The sequence below is a fragment of the Ornithodoros turicata genome, chromosome 10 (genome assembly GCF_037126465.1).
Source record: "Ornithodoros turicata isolate Travis chromosome 10, ASM3712646v1, whole genome shotgun sequence".
In the NCBI taxonomy this organism is placed as follows: domain Eukaryota; kingdom Metazoa; phylum Arthropoda; class Arachnida; order Ixodida; family Argasidae; genus Ornithodoros; species Ornithodoros turicata.
The window spans coordinates 22,882,454-22,897,547 of NC_088210.1; the positions used below are offsets into that span (position 1 = coordinate 22,882,454).

The 15,094-nt window shown below is 45.5% G+C and overlaps 1 protein-coding gene and 1 long non-coding RNA gene across 4 annotated transcripts in view; one reads left to right on the plus strand and one right to left on the minus strand.

Annotated features, from left to right (window-relative positions):
- LOC135371075 (uncharacterized) overlaps window positions 1-862 on the minus strand; it is a 198,797-nt gene extending 197,935 nt beyond the window's left edge. The window contains exon 1 of the long non-coding RNA XR_010415501.1: window positions 685-862. This is a non-coding gene — a long non-coding RNA (uncharacterized LOC135371075). The remainder of the gene's footprint in view (window positions 1-684) is intronic.
- The window catches only part of LOC135371073 (zinc finger protein castor homolog 1-like), a 278,514-nt gene extending 264,796 nt beyond the window's left edge, over window positions 1-13,718 (plus strand). For all 3 annotated transcript variants that reach the window (XM_064605057.1, XM_064605059.1, XM_064605056.1), the window contains 12 exons: window positions 4,485-4,575; window positions 4,667-4,754; window positions 5,241-5,405; window positions 5,485-5,701; window positions 6,390-6,691; window positions 6,828-7,273; window positions 7,392-7,520; window positions 8,046-8,169; window positions 8,313-8,498; window positions 8,593-8,979; window positions 9,848-10,618; window positions 10,720-13,718. In XM_064605057.1, the coding sequence (XP_064461127.1) occupies window positions 4,485-4,575; window positions 4,667-4,754; window positions 5,241-5,405; window positions 5,485-5,701; window positions 6,390-6,691; window positions 6,828-7,273; window positions 7,392-7,520; window positions 8,046-8,169; window positions 8,313-8,498; window positions 8,593-8,979; window positions 9,848-10,618; window positions 10,720-11,892 (4,079 nt within the window). In that variant the 3' untranslated portion in view covers window positions 11,893-13,718. The remainder of the gene's footprint in view (window positions 1-4,484; window positions 4,576-4,666; window positions 4,755-5,240; window positions 5,406-5,484; window positions 5,702-6,389; window positions 6,692-6,827; window positions 7,274-7,391; window positions 7,521-8,045; window positions 8,170-8,312; window positions 8,499-8,592; window positions 8,980-9,847; window positions 10,619-10,719) is intronic.
- Window positions 13,719-15,094: the final 1,376 nt, after the last annotated feature.

Genomic DNA, 15,094 nt, shown 5'->3' on the forward strand with positions numbered 1-15,094 from the left:
CAATCGGCACAGAATAAAATATGTCTTGTTTTTACAAAGTAGTGTTGTCTGTCAATGAATTTCCACATCCTCAATATCATTACGATTAAACTCGTAGTAACTGTAATGTAATTTCATTGCATTTAAATTGCAGTAATGAGTAATGTAATTTAATTACATTTTAGAAGTAATTTACCCAGGTGTGCTCCGAAGGGTCGGCTCAGACCGCATGGCTAAGGACGGACGCCCCTGTAACACCAGTGGGATAGTCCAAACCTTATTCTCCCTTTATTTCTCCTAAGCGCCGCTAGGGTGTCTCTCGTCCCGCTCCTCATGGCGAAGTTGCGTTCAAGTTAACGTTGCAGGAAGCTGTACAACCGCACCAGAGGATAGAGGCTTCCATTTCTGCGCGTATCCGACCGAACTCACTACAATGTGCCGTATGTGTGTATGATTACTTCGTGCAGATAACGAGTGACTTCCACCATTGCATGGATGATTTTTGTTTCCTTCGAGATAATTCTGTACGCTGTTCTGTACACGATATCATACGTATATGGCGAGGCAGAAAGCTTGCAAGGATAACCAACCAATTAAGTTTCACGAATACCACGCTGCTCTGACCGAAATCGCCTGAGCCTTAGCTTTGCGTGCTTCCGAGACTCCGTGCTTATCACGCAAGGACGAAGAAACGTTGGTACTCACGGCCATCACTTCTGTGTTCATACTTGTGACTCGTCGTGTGCTGAACGATGTCACCGCGGCGTCCATGCACAACAGAAGAACACGCATCACACGCTTTGACAGCAGACTATATGTTGCTAGGTTCAGCTCAACGTAAAACAAGAAAATGCTTTCTGGGGAACTTCGTTACAAACGTGCGCGACGCGTGTTTTCGCCATTTGTAAACAATGACACAATGTTGCCTACCGGCCCGCGGTCCGGGACTACGAGTCCGCAAGATTAAGCAACACGTGGGTTTCGGTGCGGCCGTCTTTCGTGCGAGGGAAAAGGTACTCGCGAATGTAAAGACGGATCCGTGTTCTGTCGAAGAAAATATTTTCACGTCTCGTTTAATAAGAATTACATCGTGTATGAGGTGTAAAACATTGTTTCCGCTTTCCCCGCTTTATACCGATTCCGAAACTACTTGCCGTCGGCGAGAATTGGACGTATTCCATGTTTCACTGAGTAGGGCGGAAGAGGAGAGCGGGAGAAAGAGAGTGACAGGAACGGGGACATCGAACCATTGAAACTGTATTTAAATGGCATTTAAACGGTACGTTGAAGACTGGGAAGTCATCCGCGCGTTAGAATATCGGCTCCGGCCGTGCTGTTTACAAGTTTTGCCTTTTATTTATTTATTTATACTTTTTTCTGAGATGGCTGAAGACAAATGTGAAGTCGGCCCGGGTCGCACGATGCCCACCGAGCAGGATTCCGCCGTATCGGCAAACTGATCGCGCGGCAATAGAACGTTGCTATCAATCAACGAACCTCCTGAGGTTCGCTCGTGTCTAATACAATATTTTGTGCAAGGAAACCTATCCCTTGTTGGACTCCTTGAACGACATCGATCAAATGCTGTATCGTAACATTTCCCCTTCAAAACTTTACAAAAACGACCAAATTCTGGAGTTAACTGCAGTTTAGCTTTTGAGAATCCATAACCATGTACTTCACAGTAATCGGATAACACTGAGGTGAACTGTCAGGGCTGAGAATCCCAATACCCGGATCACAGGCTAAGGTTCGAGCGGCACCCTTTATAGTTGACTGCGTTTAACCTGAGTCTCTATTGCTGGGCGTTTTTTCATTTTTTTTCTTTAACGGGAAGGGCGTGGGAAATTAAGGGCCAGTCAATGGACGCGCCTTCCTGGTTTACGATCGACGCCGCCGCCGCCATTTTCGAGCCAAAATGGCGGTTTTATAGAGGTCGCTTCTACCGCTTCTGGCAGGGCTGCCAAAATTCATAGTTTAGTACATACTCCCACCTGTATGGATAGTCAAAACTCGTCTTCTTTTGAAGCGACGGAGCTGATGTGGGAACTCAAATGTGTACGGCTTCGCGATTTTTATTAGCATATCCTTTCCCATCTCTGTTATAAGCACGCAAGGCTCGGATAGAGATACGGCGGAGTAGATTTACAACGACGTCTGGTTTTGAGCGGTTGAACGTCAATATATTAACGCGACATGTTCATAGGCACCGGCATGTAGCTGAGAATATAAATTGGCGTTTATTCTTTGCGCGTGATGCATTGCTACTAGTGTTTTGTTTTGCGCAAAAAAAAAAAAAAAAGTTGCATAGCGCAACCTTGAGTTTCTCTAAGAACATCAGTTGTCTAGCTTTCTACCAATCACAAAATGACACGCTTACCGTGCATTGAGACAAGCGACATCCATGGCATATAAGAAGGGATGATGATAAATGATGAAATTCTTAGGCATTTAAGGCCTTGTATGTATTTGTCCTTTCTGTGTGTTCCAGCCTGAGAACATCAATTGTCTCATAAGAAGGGAGTTCTGCCGCGTGTTGTTGGGAATATCGGGTGTGGCGAAAAACGCACATAGCAGACGACACCGTCTGCGACTTTTCGCGTGTATTCAAACGAGCGACATCTCTGCGGAATATTCGAGATTAAAAAGAGAAAAAACACTGCTCACGGAGGCAGAACTTCCCCAGCGACTTACGCTGAGCATTCGCACGACGGCAGAATATCAGGAGCGACGTACTGACTACTGCGCACATGGCAGACGACAGGACCGACGTAGCAGACGACACCACCGGCGGTGTCGTCTGCTACGGAATAGCTTGTGGCTGAGTCGCATGATATTCCCCATGGTGACAAGTGCCCCGAAAGTGACATTAAGAAGAGTTGGAATTTCCTGCACTCCAACAAAAAGAAAGAAAGAAAAAAAGAAATCTTGCAGCAGCTGTTCCCTCCGCGCTTGTGTAGTTAAGACGAATTACACCATAAGAAAACTATTCATTTGGACCAAGCAAGTACTTAGAGGGATACGATGTTTCGTTATTTTCTTGCTCAGTCTCACATGTCTCTTAGCGTTCCGCGCCCCTTTCAACCGTCAGTGAAGGGAATAGCAAGAAGAAAAAACACCAGATGAACTCCAGACGTGACTCTCGATATAAATCTCGACATTAATGTATCTGCTCCTACTCTCTCTCTCTCTCTCTCTCTCACACTCACCAGATGAGTTCTTTTTTTTTTTTACTTCGGGTCTAACTACGTTTGGAGGTCGGGCAGTTCGCTGGTTTTAACGTCGACTGCGGCGGAAAACGGTATATGCTTTCTTTGTTTCTGCCGCGCATGAGATGCAGAAAAAGAAAAGGAATTGTGGGCGAGAGGGAAAACGGCGTCTGCCGGGAAAATGTACGGGGAAACGTAGACATTTCAATTTCAAAAATTTGATGGATCATGGGAAGCAGAACGCCTGATTGCTTCTGATTATACGTGGGTTTCTGCTCTTTTCTGTCCTTCCTAAAGAAGGGAGAGACCTTGTTCGGCGGGAAATCAATAAATAGAAAGGAAAGCGTCGTGTAAAATGGAAGCACGTTCTGTATACCAGCCTGCATCTCGAGATACTCCTCTCGTCGAGGGATAGTTTTCGAACGACGGAGCCCGCGCATGATGCATTTCCCGGAACCAGTCAATTTGCGCAATATTCGTGAGGAGCGTAAACCACGATCGAGCTGCCAACTGCCGGGTTTTCGACGACTGCAATGAAGCTTTGCACGTCTCGTCCGTTGTTTATTTTTCTTGCGCTATATAGTTTAACGCTCGTGGGATCCCCGATTCGTCTAGACGGAAGGGTCGTGTACGGGACTGGGTCTTTTTCTTCTTTTTTTGCGGCGGGGGAGGGGGGGGCGGATGGAAGGGGAACAATATGTGGATGTAAGAGGTAGGACATAGGGATACACGACAACCCAGAATCAATATAGAAATGTTATCACTTTTCGAAGGCGCAAACACCCGTGCGGAACCTTCGAATGCGGCACTGAGCAGTGATTAGCGCTAAGCTGCATGCTCGTGCGAATAGTATGCACAGTAAACCTTCGTTCTAACGCATACACTTCGCGGAAGTGCCACAAAAATAGTGACTTTTGCATCGTGAACAAATAAATAAACAAACAAATCTAGGGCGCCGGTTCCCCCATCGCACAAAGCGGGGTCAGCTTGCAGGGACACTTCGAATAATCGGGTTCGCGACGCATGCATTTCTGTCGGGGCAACGTGAGACTTCGAATAAAGCGATTTCGAAGGAGCGAATTCGTTATAACGAGGCTTTACTTGTGCGTTTCGGTCTGTCAGTGCGTGCCTTGCTCTGGAACAGTTTTCGTTTATTTTTATTAATCTCCCCGTTGGATGGGAGTGGGCGAGGGATCTTAAACGAAAGAACGAGTGTTCACCCCCAAAATGATTCGTAAAAGAAAAATCAAGCACATTCGCACACAGAGAATGTAAGACGTCTATTTACTACTTCAGGTCTCATGAGCACAAACTTGGCGAGCTGCCTCCCGGTGAAGTTGGACGGCCAGAAGTCTGCGCCGATCGATTATTCACGATACGTGCGAAGGTATGTAGCCAAAGACACGAAAAGAAGAAAAAGAAATCCTGTATGCTTCCCGAATATGTTTGCCTACGTTCTGTTCCTTCCCTTTCTTTAGATACTCGAGCGCAAGTCAGTGTGGAAGCAATTACTGTAAGGACCTCAATTATAGGGATCATTTTCATTGCTTGGACTGCAACTCTCGGGTGAGTGCTTTTACCCTTGCACATCTCTCACGTATCAGCACTTTACTTACCCAACCATTTATCCAAAAGAATTAGGCAGCGTAGGTGCCTCTGTCTGTGTTCACTTGTATGTTTGTATGCAGCGGTTCTGGTAATGCACGTCACGATTCCGTTTGCCCTGATCGCGATCATCGCTATATCCGAGCATCGTTATAACCAGACATTATATCATAGAATTTGGCGGCGTAAGGTGTATTTGTCTGTGTTCACTTGTATGTTTGTAGGCAGCGGCTCTGGTAATGCATATCACGAATCCGTATTCCCCGATCGCGATCATCACTATACCCGAGCATCGTTATAACCAGACATTATATCGTAGAATCGCGACGTAGAATTGCAAAATTAAGCGCACAACATGGGCAGCACAAAACGATTAACTCGAGCAACCTATTATGGACGTTTTAAAGGCACGATGGCATGTACCTGAGGATGATATTCTTTGTTCAGGTGTTTGTAAAAAAGGAAGAGATGATACGACATTTCAAATGGCACAAGAAGAGAGATGAGTCGTTGCAGCATGGCTTTCTGCGGTACAGTCCAATGGATGATTGCTCCGACAAATTTCCCAACTGCGCACACAATCGAAAACAGACCCACTACCACTGCTTGAAGGTAAATTACTCAATGAGGAAAATAATAATCATCATAATCGAATTAATGTAAATAACTGTGCCTTCTGTCTTTGTAACAGGATAACTGCGACAAAGTATACATCAGCACCTCGGATGTACAAATGCATGCCAATTACCATAGAAAGGATTCTGCTATAATTCAAGAAGGTTTCCAAAGGTTTCGAGCAACAGAAGACTGCAACACTCCCTCTTGCCTCTTCTACGGACAACGAACAACACATTTCCATTGTCGCCGTCCGGGCTGCAAAACTACTTTCAAGAACAAGGCAGATATTGGTAAGTGAAGTGAAATGACTTAGCAGCACGTGCAGAAGCAAAAATATGCAAAGCACGATTTCATAAAAATCAGCAAAAGGTTATGAAACACAACTTACAAGCATCCTCATGACATTGGTGACTGGAATGCTTAATTCTTGCTCAGTGATGTGATTGGCCTGAAAGTGGCATAGCAGAAAGACAGATTGTGGTGGCAGTAAGGCTTCTGCACAGCAGACCGCTAGCACGTTATATACATATACTTCATGTGGTGATTTAGCCAGAAGGTGAACACAACATGATGCAGTAGTATGAGATGGGGTTCCACATGTTAACACTGAACATGTTTAGGATCCCAAACCTCCTGGCTGCGCCCAGAGGCAATCACATGCAACGTTACACATTGTAAGGAAACTTCAAATCCTCAGTGCCCCAAGATTCTAGTGGTTGTGTTTTTCGTTTGTTTGAGTTGGGAAAAAAAGTTTATAAGTTGGAGCATCATTTGTGCAAAATTCCAGGATGTTGCAAGCAACCATGAGATGTTGCAATAACTGCAAGAGCCTGGAATTTGTTATATGTGGCAATGTTACACAAGGAAATAGAAAGATAAAATATATGCATACATACTCAATAGATACCAACAGATTTGGTGGATGCTACCAGAATGTACTAATAAGTAATTCATTCTTATTTTCTTTCTGTTTTCTAGAGAAGCACAAGACTTACCATATCAAAGATGAGCAACTGAACAAGGATGGATTCAAAAAGTTCATGAAGCATGAGCACTGCTCGTACGAGAACTGCCGCTTTTCTCGGATCTGCAACCACATTCATTGTATTCGACCTGGATGCACGTACGTGCTGCACTCAAGCGGCCAGCTGTACTCTCACAAGCGGAAACACGAAAGGCAGGACACGGAAATGGCATATCGAAAGTTTAAGCTTGCCCAAAGCATGCTGAAGACATATTCCTCCAGTGGAGACATGCCACCTTCTGTTGTGACCGACCAGGTGAGGATTGCAGGGTGCACGAGCTCTTGAAGTTCGCAATATTTTCTTCACTAGGGTTTTTTTTACGCAATCATATTTTCATCAAGGACATGATTTGCTACTGTGGTGACTGATTGCAGTGACTGTCCCTTTCCAGTTGAGTATATGTGACCACAACCTTAGCAACTCGCCACTGCAGAACACATTCCCAGTAGTTCCCTCATCATCGGCGGGACTTCAAGGAACAAGTACCATCACCACAACAAGCCCATCCCTCGCAGAAAACATGAACCAGTCTAATCCTGCTCTGAACCACGTTCTTGGAAGTCTTCCAGACAAACTGAACTGCAGCATACAAGGGTCTCCAGGTTCAGACGTGCTGCCATCTAGCCTCCATCAAAAGCAGCAGATGCTCGATTCTGCATTCTTGTCGGCATTCCTTCCCAATGCTTGTGGAGTGGGTGCTGCAATTCATCCTGGCTTGGCCTTTAACTTCACTGGCGCTGGGTACTCTGCTAGAGAAGAGAATTCAAGAAATGGACAAACAGAGGCTGGCAAGGATGCCTCCAGACCTGAGGAGATGTGGCCGCGATATTTAACGCGGTAAATTTATTAGCATTATTTTACGAATAACAGAGTGCCCGACATGTTCCCATGAGAACGAAAAGATAATTCCGTGTTTTCTGTTCTATCTAATTTAAACTGGTGCATTTTGTTCCAGGTACTCTCCAACAGATTTGTGTCGTCCAGAATGCGAGTTCCTCTACAGGGAACACTACCACTGCACAACAGACAACTGTACCATGGTGTTTGCTGGAAAGGATGTGTCAGGAGTGCACGAACATGCTAAGTAAGTTTCTTCCTACAAGTACCTAGGGCTAGGTACACTTCTGTTGAACTTCACAGTAGCAAAATTGCGTACAGTGAATTAGCGAGGCATCTTCATGCACTATTATCCCCATAACGGTTACGGCAAAACGACTGATGTCAGCAAACAGCCACTGCTGTACAAAGAAGAAGGTAAAAAAATAATGAAGTGGTCCAATACAATTGCTACCGTCCGTATAAAGTGAAGGACGGCGTAGGGTTCATGGATGTGGAGCTGCAGTAAAATATTCTCACAAGGTATGGCACATTGGCACAAGCCAATGCAACTGACTGCCCATTCAAACCAGTAAGACGTGGGACACGACCATCATGCACTCATGCCCACTAGGCAGTCTTACCAAATGCCTCCCCGAAAAAAGTTGCAAGGCTCCCATTTGTACAGACTCAATCATTGTGTCACTGGAGCTTAATGTTGTGTACAAGACATCCACCTGCTATGGAAATTATGGCGTGAAGCAGAAATTTGAGTGGTTGTATTTTCCTGCAGGAACCACGAGCACCAAGACCAGATCACCCAGTGTTTCTATCATACAGTCGGAAAAAGCATTGAAGGAGAATGTCCACTCGACTGCCCCTTCCAACTCAAGGAGAAGCACTACCACTGCCAATGGGTAAGTGGTCTTTGCAATTGCCTAACCCGATGCACTACAGTAAGTGTTGTACGTAAAGTACGTTGTGTAGTACAGATCTCATCTAGTCAGAATGGACAAGAGAGTCCTAGTGAATTCCCTTTTGTTCTTTGTTCCGCTTGCAGGATGGTTGCAGAGACATAGTAAGCAGTTCAGATAAAGCTTTCCGGCGCTTGGACCACTACAAGATGCATGAGTACACCACCAAGCTGAGCATGTCAAGGGATCAGTTTAATGCCATTTCTGCCATGAACGTGGATGGTGTCTTCAGGAGGAAGCGTGGAAGACCACCAAAGAACAGGGTCATTGAAGTGAGTTCCTTGTGAAATATGTTTTTTTTTATCGGAATGTTAATATTGAGCAACTGTCACAATACTAATTGTGCAGTATCTTTCCTCTATACAGTTCCCAATGACACCTAGCTCACCACAGATTTCCCAGGCAATCTATGCAAGCTTCAAGCTGCCAAGACCACCTGTATCTAGTCAGCAGAATGTAGCTGGGATGTACCACCACTACTCGTCCTCAGCAATGGCAGCAGCTGCAGCAGGCCTTATGGGGATGCCAGGTACATCATCAATGCTAAGAATGCCTCTTGGAGTAGATTTCAACATGGAAGCCCACCAAAGAATGGCCAGTATGCTACAAGAACAAGAGGGGCATCAAGACCAACCAGAACAGCCCTTAAAACAGGCACCAGTAGAAGTAGATGTCAAGTGTGAACCAAAAGAGACCCCAAGTCATGACCTCCCAACACCAGCACCAGCATCACAGTTTCCTTTTAACCCAGAGGTAATAATATTTCACTGACATCGTAGCTGCAGCATTAAAGGGACTATCGCATCTGGAAAGTTGTGTACGAGACCGATACAGCAATGTTCCGCATGGTTTCGCAGTCTGGCCAAGTTTCTCTTTCGAAAACAGCCTACTTATTAAATGAACAAGTTTTTTCACACACCATCTGCAGTTAAGCCAGAATGACGTAAGCCGGGCACATGAAATGGAGTGCAGTGCAGGTGATTGTCTCTGAGGCAATATACTCTGCAATACACTAAGTGAAAAGTCCTCGGTAAATACGCCGACTCTCGCCTACCAGTGTGAGTGCTGACATGACCATGTTCCGTGGAACACTGTGTTATGCACCTGGCTGTACAAACACGTACGATGCTAACCAGAAATAGCATATTCCTCGAGCCGGTCTCAGACCTCTCTGCGACCTGCAGACGCCACCACTCCCGCCCGGCCGTCGAACGCCAAGGTCTCATTGCCGCTCCCTGATTGGCCTTGTTTGCGCCAAAGGGTGCTCACTGATCGGACTTGTCCAAGTAACGTTTTCTCCGATTTCCAGAGAGGGAATTCCGGAATGCTCTCAACATCCGTCGTCTGCTATTGCAATGCATTACATCAAATTGCAGAGAAACAACTCCACTAATTCGAGTCGGATTTTCGCTGATGAACGAGGAGTAAAATGGCACAGTAGTTATGGAATCGACCGCGACAGATGCGATAGTCCCTTTAAAAATGAAATGCGGGGGGGATAGCCGAGAGATATGTGCCCACTGACCAGAAATTCTCTATTCATGCATCATTAGCTATTATCCATGTGTGGTGTTATTCATACTCACAAATACAATATGCCTTTTTCTTTTTTTCTTTTCAGGAGCAAGAGGGCTTCTATACCTTTCCAGAAGGCAGCACGTGCCCAGACAACTTATGTGCCTTCCAAAGACAGCGACATTTTCACTGCATCCAACCCCGCTGTCACTACGTTACGGATCGTCAGGACATCCTTGTCCTCCATTCCAAGGACTTCCACGACAATATTGACATCATGGAAGGATTTGTCTTCTTTGATCGCAGTGTCGACTGCAGGTTGCCAGGATGTCACAGCAACAAGATCAACCGTCATTTTCACTGCACACGACCAAGCTGTGGCTACTCCTTTGTTCGCTACTCTACCATGAGTCTCCATGAACAGAAGCATAATCAGCAGTCCTCATCATCGCACCCAGAGGAGGAGGAAGAGGGACCCTCTCCGCCTAAGAAGTCCTGTTCCAGCGATGAAGATCGTGCAACGAGTCCGACTACGAGTGACACTTCGCAGAAAACTACCGTGGTCAAGTCCGCTGGAATTTTCTACCCTCTCTCAGCATTTACGAACAACAAGAATGGCGGCAGTGATGGGAGAGAGCAGGAAGACAACGAGGAGAAAGAGCGGTCCCTGCCAAGTCCAACATCAAGCACTGCTTCTTCATTGCCAGAGTCTGACCAGCAACCACTCACCAAGCTGCTGCTGAAACCGATAACCCAGCAGATGAACAGCGGACAAGATTCCGAAAAGCATGTCATGTTCACCGCCAATCAGAACTGTAGTAGACCCTTCTGCAAGTTCAAAAAACGCGACCACTTCCACTGCAACACGTGTGAACAGGTAAGGACGAATGTTTGCTACTGTAGTGTCGCTGGTGGAACTGTGCACCCGGTATATGCTGAATTTAAACCGTTACAAAGCATTTCCAACTTTTCTTCCAGGCTTTCTCCAGTTTCTCCCGGTTAAGAGCACACATCTCGAAGCACTCTGGTGCACCCAGCCCAGTGGCCGTCTATCCAGAGGGCAGGACCTCTCCTCCTTCAGGGCACTCTTCTCCGGTCTCTTCGACAGCTCAAGGAGATTCTGAACCTGAGGCTGATGAAGAGCCTACCCCCTCACCCACCAGGAAAAAGGATGAGCTAAGTCAGCTTCCTCCTCTTCAGCAAGTGCTGCCTCATCAGGAAACGAACCACGACGACAGACTTCCCATTGAGCACCAACAGCATCCGATATTTGGCACACCTCCAAAGCTAAGCATGCAGAACCTCCAGCACATGTTCTGGCCACCAGCCTCATCGCCAGGCCTCCTCTCTGGAATGCCACCACTGAACCCGGCACTGCTGGCGCTGGGGGAGATGCCCGGTCACCCGAACATCGACCTTCAGCACCTTGCACTGATGTGTCCTACGGGGGACTTGTTTTATGGTCCTCCACAAGTAGGCACCATGGCAGCTACGTCAGAGCAAAAGCGTTCGCTGTTTGGCAATTGCAAGAATGAGGAGCAGACTCCGACGGTTAGCGAGCCAAAGCGAATGAAGGTCCCAAGCCTACGCATCTTGAAGGACGAGCCTGTGCCAGAGGGATACATCCGTTTCCGCTTCAACGAGGACTGCAGTTATCGTCACTGTGGCTACCGGGAGCATCAGACGCACTTCCATTGTACGAGAAAGGACTGTGGTTACAGCTTCTGTGACAAGACACGGTTTGTGCAACATACTGCTCGCCACGAGCGGCTGGACACGTTAATGGGAGGTGACTTCCGACAGTTTCGAGCCAACGTGCACTGTGGAAGACCCGAATGTCCTCACGTGACACATCAGGGATCCAACAACAATGGGCCGTCATCTGGAAGCAACAAGGCTTCCCACTTTCACTGTCTAAAGTGCGACTTTGTGTGTACGGACACAAACAAAGTAGTGGCACACCGGCGACAGCACGCAAAGCTCGATAGTATAAATGCAGCCGGTTTCGAAAAGTACACACCTTCGCAGAACTGTGGTGTCGACGGTTGCAACTATAATGGCAAGCAAACACATTACCACTGCCTCAAATGCCAATACGCTGTTCTAGGACTGTCCCAAATGTCCTCACACAAGTATCGTCACATGGACTGACCACCCCGGTAGGCTGACACGAACCTGCTTCTTCGAACTATGTTTCTAGTGAGAAACCACAGTGATTCTGCAAGATTCCAGACTAGATAGAGTGACTTCTAGAGTGAGCTCCTTACATCGAAAAGAAAAAAATGACACTAACGTGACAAAGTCACGTCTGTTTGTGCCTGACTCTTCTTAGGTTCGAGGCATGATTTTGATCCTGCCTTTCTTAGCAGCTGGTTTAGTTCTTACACTTTTATATTTTCAAATGAGCATAGTGATGTATCGCACATGAGGAGTTGACATTATTCTAGAGCCTGCAGGGTAAGCTCTAAAGTGTGCATTTTGTAAAACAGCAGCTGCATTCGAGGGTAGATTATTAAAAATGGGTAAGGATGTGCAATGCTCGGGTGAGATTTTTTAAATCTCTACACTTGAGAGGTTTGGTGTTAGCAAACTGTAAGGGTTGTTAACTTACAGTATAATTTCTTTTGTACTTCTTGTGCTTCTGTGTTGGAAATGCATCATGATAAGCGAAAGAAACATCTGTTATATATTAAGCACAGTTGAATGTTGGTAGGCAAATGGTACACTGTACTAAAAAAAAAAAAAAGACATACCGTGTAAAATGAAAGGCTGGTATGCAGGGACAGTTAAAGTGTATATCTATCCTGTGGAGTGCTTGGTAAAATGGAACCATGCTCATTGTATAGCGGCTCTTTTACTGTCACAACTGCAGAAGCATTGCAAGCACAGCTGATGCTACAACGTAGAAACTGCATTTTGTTCTACGGCTGAAAGAACAAACAGGAGGGACGGCACTCTGCACATCACAATCCCTAGATTTATATACGTAATATATCATATGTAAAAAAAAAAACAAGTGTGGTCACATATCACAGCAGTACAGTTTCGATTACTGTTGTCATCAGACAATAACTGTAGTACTCCACCGAACAATTTTGTTGAACCAGGCAGAGCAAAAGTGTGTGTGTGTGTAGTTCTGCTGAAACGATTTGCAGAAGAGTAGAACAGGCTTTCGAAGGCCAGGTGTCACATCCTCATTATTTTGTAAATATAATATTGTGCGTCACGTCACCTTCTGTGTTGGTGGTAAAAATGGAACATGAACCGGTGAATTCTTACCGTGGTGAAGCCTTAGTACTGAAAGGTAGTATATCCTGGTGATGTCTTCCTCTGTCTTGCAGATGAAACGGTAGGCTAGCCAGATTTCAACACAAAAGGGCACTTTTCTGGAAATATTTGTTGTGCCATTATTTTTCTAGCTAGCACTGAGAACAATGCAAGTGTCTCAATTTTTTTAGCCTTGTACATAGAGAGTCTGATGGAACATGGGGACACTATGCAGTTTGTAACCTACACAGGTAGCACAATAATTTTTCATACATTTCTCATCGTCCTCCAAAACAATGTCGTTTCCAGAAACACGTATACATACCAAGCTAACACGGTTCTTCTTTGTGTATGTGTTTCTGTGGAAAATACTTAAAGCACTTCTTCTTCTTTCTTCTTTTTTTTTTTTGGCATTGCCTCGTGGAAGGTTGCAATGGTTTCGAGATGTGAATTTATGCTCTGCATGGACCTGCAATGCAGTTACCTGAGGCCACTAAAGGATTACCGGTAAAATTATTTATGGCCCTGCTGTGCGAACGTGGACAAGTGTGTATAAGTCCTATTTAATAATGGCTGTCCAATGAGTGTGTGCCTCTTGTACATACAGGGCGGTGATCACAATTACTACTAGTGCTGTGTGTGCCTTACATACAATCCCCCACCCCGTAACCTTTGGCCTTCCTATCCATGAAATAAACAATGTGATAGCTCAGAAACTTGTGGCTTTATTTCCGTAGTGCCGCAGACAATTGCACCATCTCTGGGATGCAGTCGCACCTTGTCGTAATGGACGTGGGTACCGCAGAGTTAAGATTCCGAAGTTCATCTGTTTAGTTTGATAAGTGATTTCCTTTCAGCTAAATCTGTGGATAATTATGGGCATGTCGGTTGTCACCAAATGCCTGCAGGTCATGTCACTGTGTAATGACCTCCGTTGGAACCACACTGAATCAAAGTTTGCATGAATCAAATTTCTAACACTTGGTTTAGACATAGATTACATTTGACATGACCTGCAGTACACCATTCATTGCCGTGCCAGTGCAGGCATACTTACCGCGCAGGATTCACACCTAGCTTGGAGTTGTTGCCGGTACCTTTATGTAGCCATTGATGAACTGCAAGTGTGTGGCTTAATGGTAAGGAGGTGCAGGTCAGTTCCTAAGCGTTGAGAGATATATTTTTTGTTCTGTATTTATTCATCCCATCAACAGAAGAGACTGAATGAAGCAAAAGTCTCAGGTTGGGTGCAGCAGGTATTACAATTAGAGATTGTTCCTCTAAAAGGTACTGTCCTCATCATTGGCTGTGTACTTAAATGGTCCAGGGGGATTATGGGTTAATGAACTGTGTAGGGTATTATGGGTCAACTCATGTTTACGGAAGAGTCTAACCACCATTAACTTGCCTGTCACAGCGAGAAAAACAGGACATGCTTGTTTTTTGTTTTGCTTTCCTTCTAACCTTCCTTCCATTGCATATTTTCCCAAGCATTTTGTGCAAAGTTGGACGCTAGACAGAAAACAAAAACCTGCAATTGTTATGCGTGCTTTTGCCGTCCTAAATTTAGTCACTTTCAGTGGGTCTAGCTTCTCTAGGCGGGAGCTCAATCGAGCCATCATTTCTGTGACTTTTCTATACTCATACAAGCTAAATTGCACCGGTGTCTTTAATAGCAATGCCTGTATTTAAGATCTACATTCTCATATCATTCTTCTGGCTGCAGTTTTTCTCCATGTCAAGTGTGGGAAAGCACATGCTCACATTGTTGAGGCTGGGGCTGAGTATATCAGCACCAGGAATGGAAAACACAGAGATGCAAGTTGTCTTCTTCAAAGCAGCAAGTGAGGGGCATTAGACATGGGTCGTGGCTATCAGGAGTCATCCGTGCACTGTACTTTCACTGCACATAGTGTATTATCACTGCGCAATCAAATTTACAAAAACACCGAAAGGAAGGAACCATCGGCACGGTCCTATGTCCTTGCATGATGTAAGCAGACCTGAATGGCATCAAGCCTGCACGAGCAGCAGCAATCAGCTATCATTGGCCACCAAAAGTCGTCTGCTGCTGCTACTGCTTCAG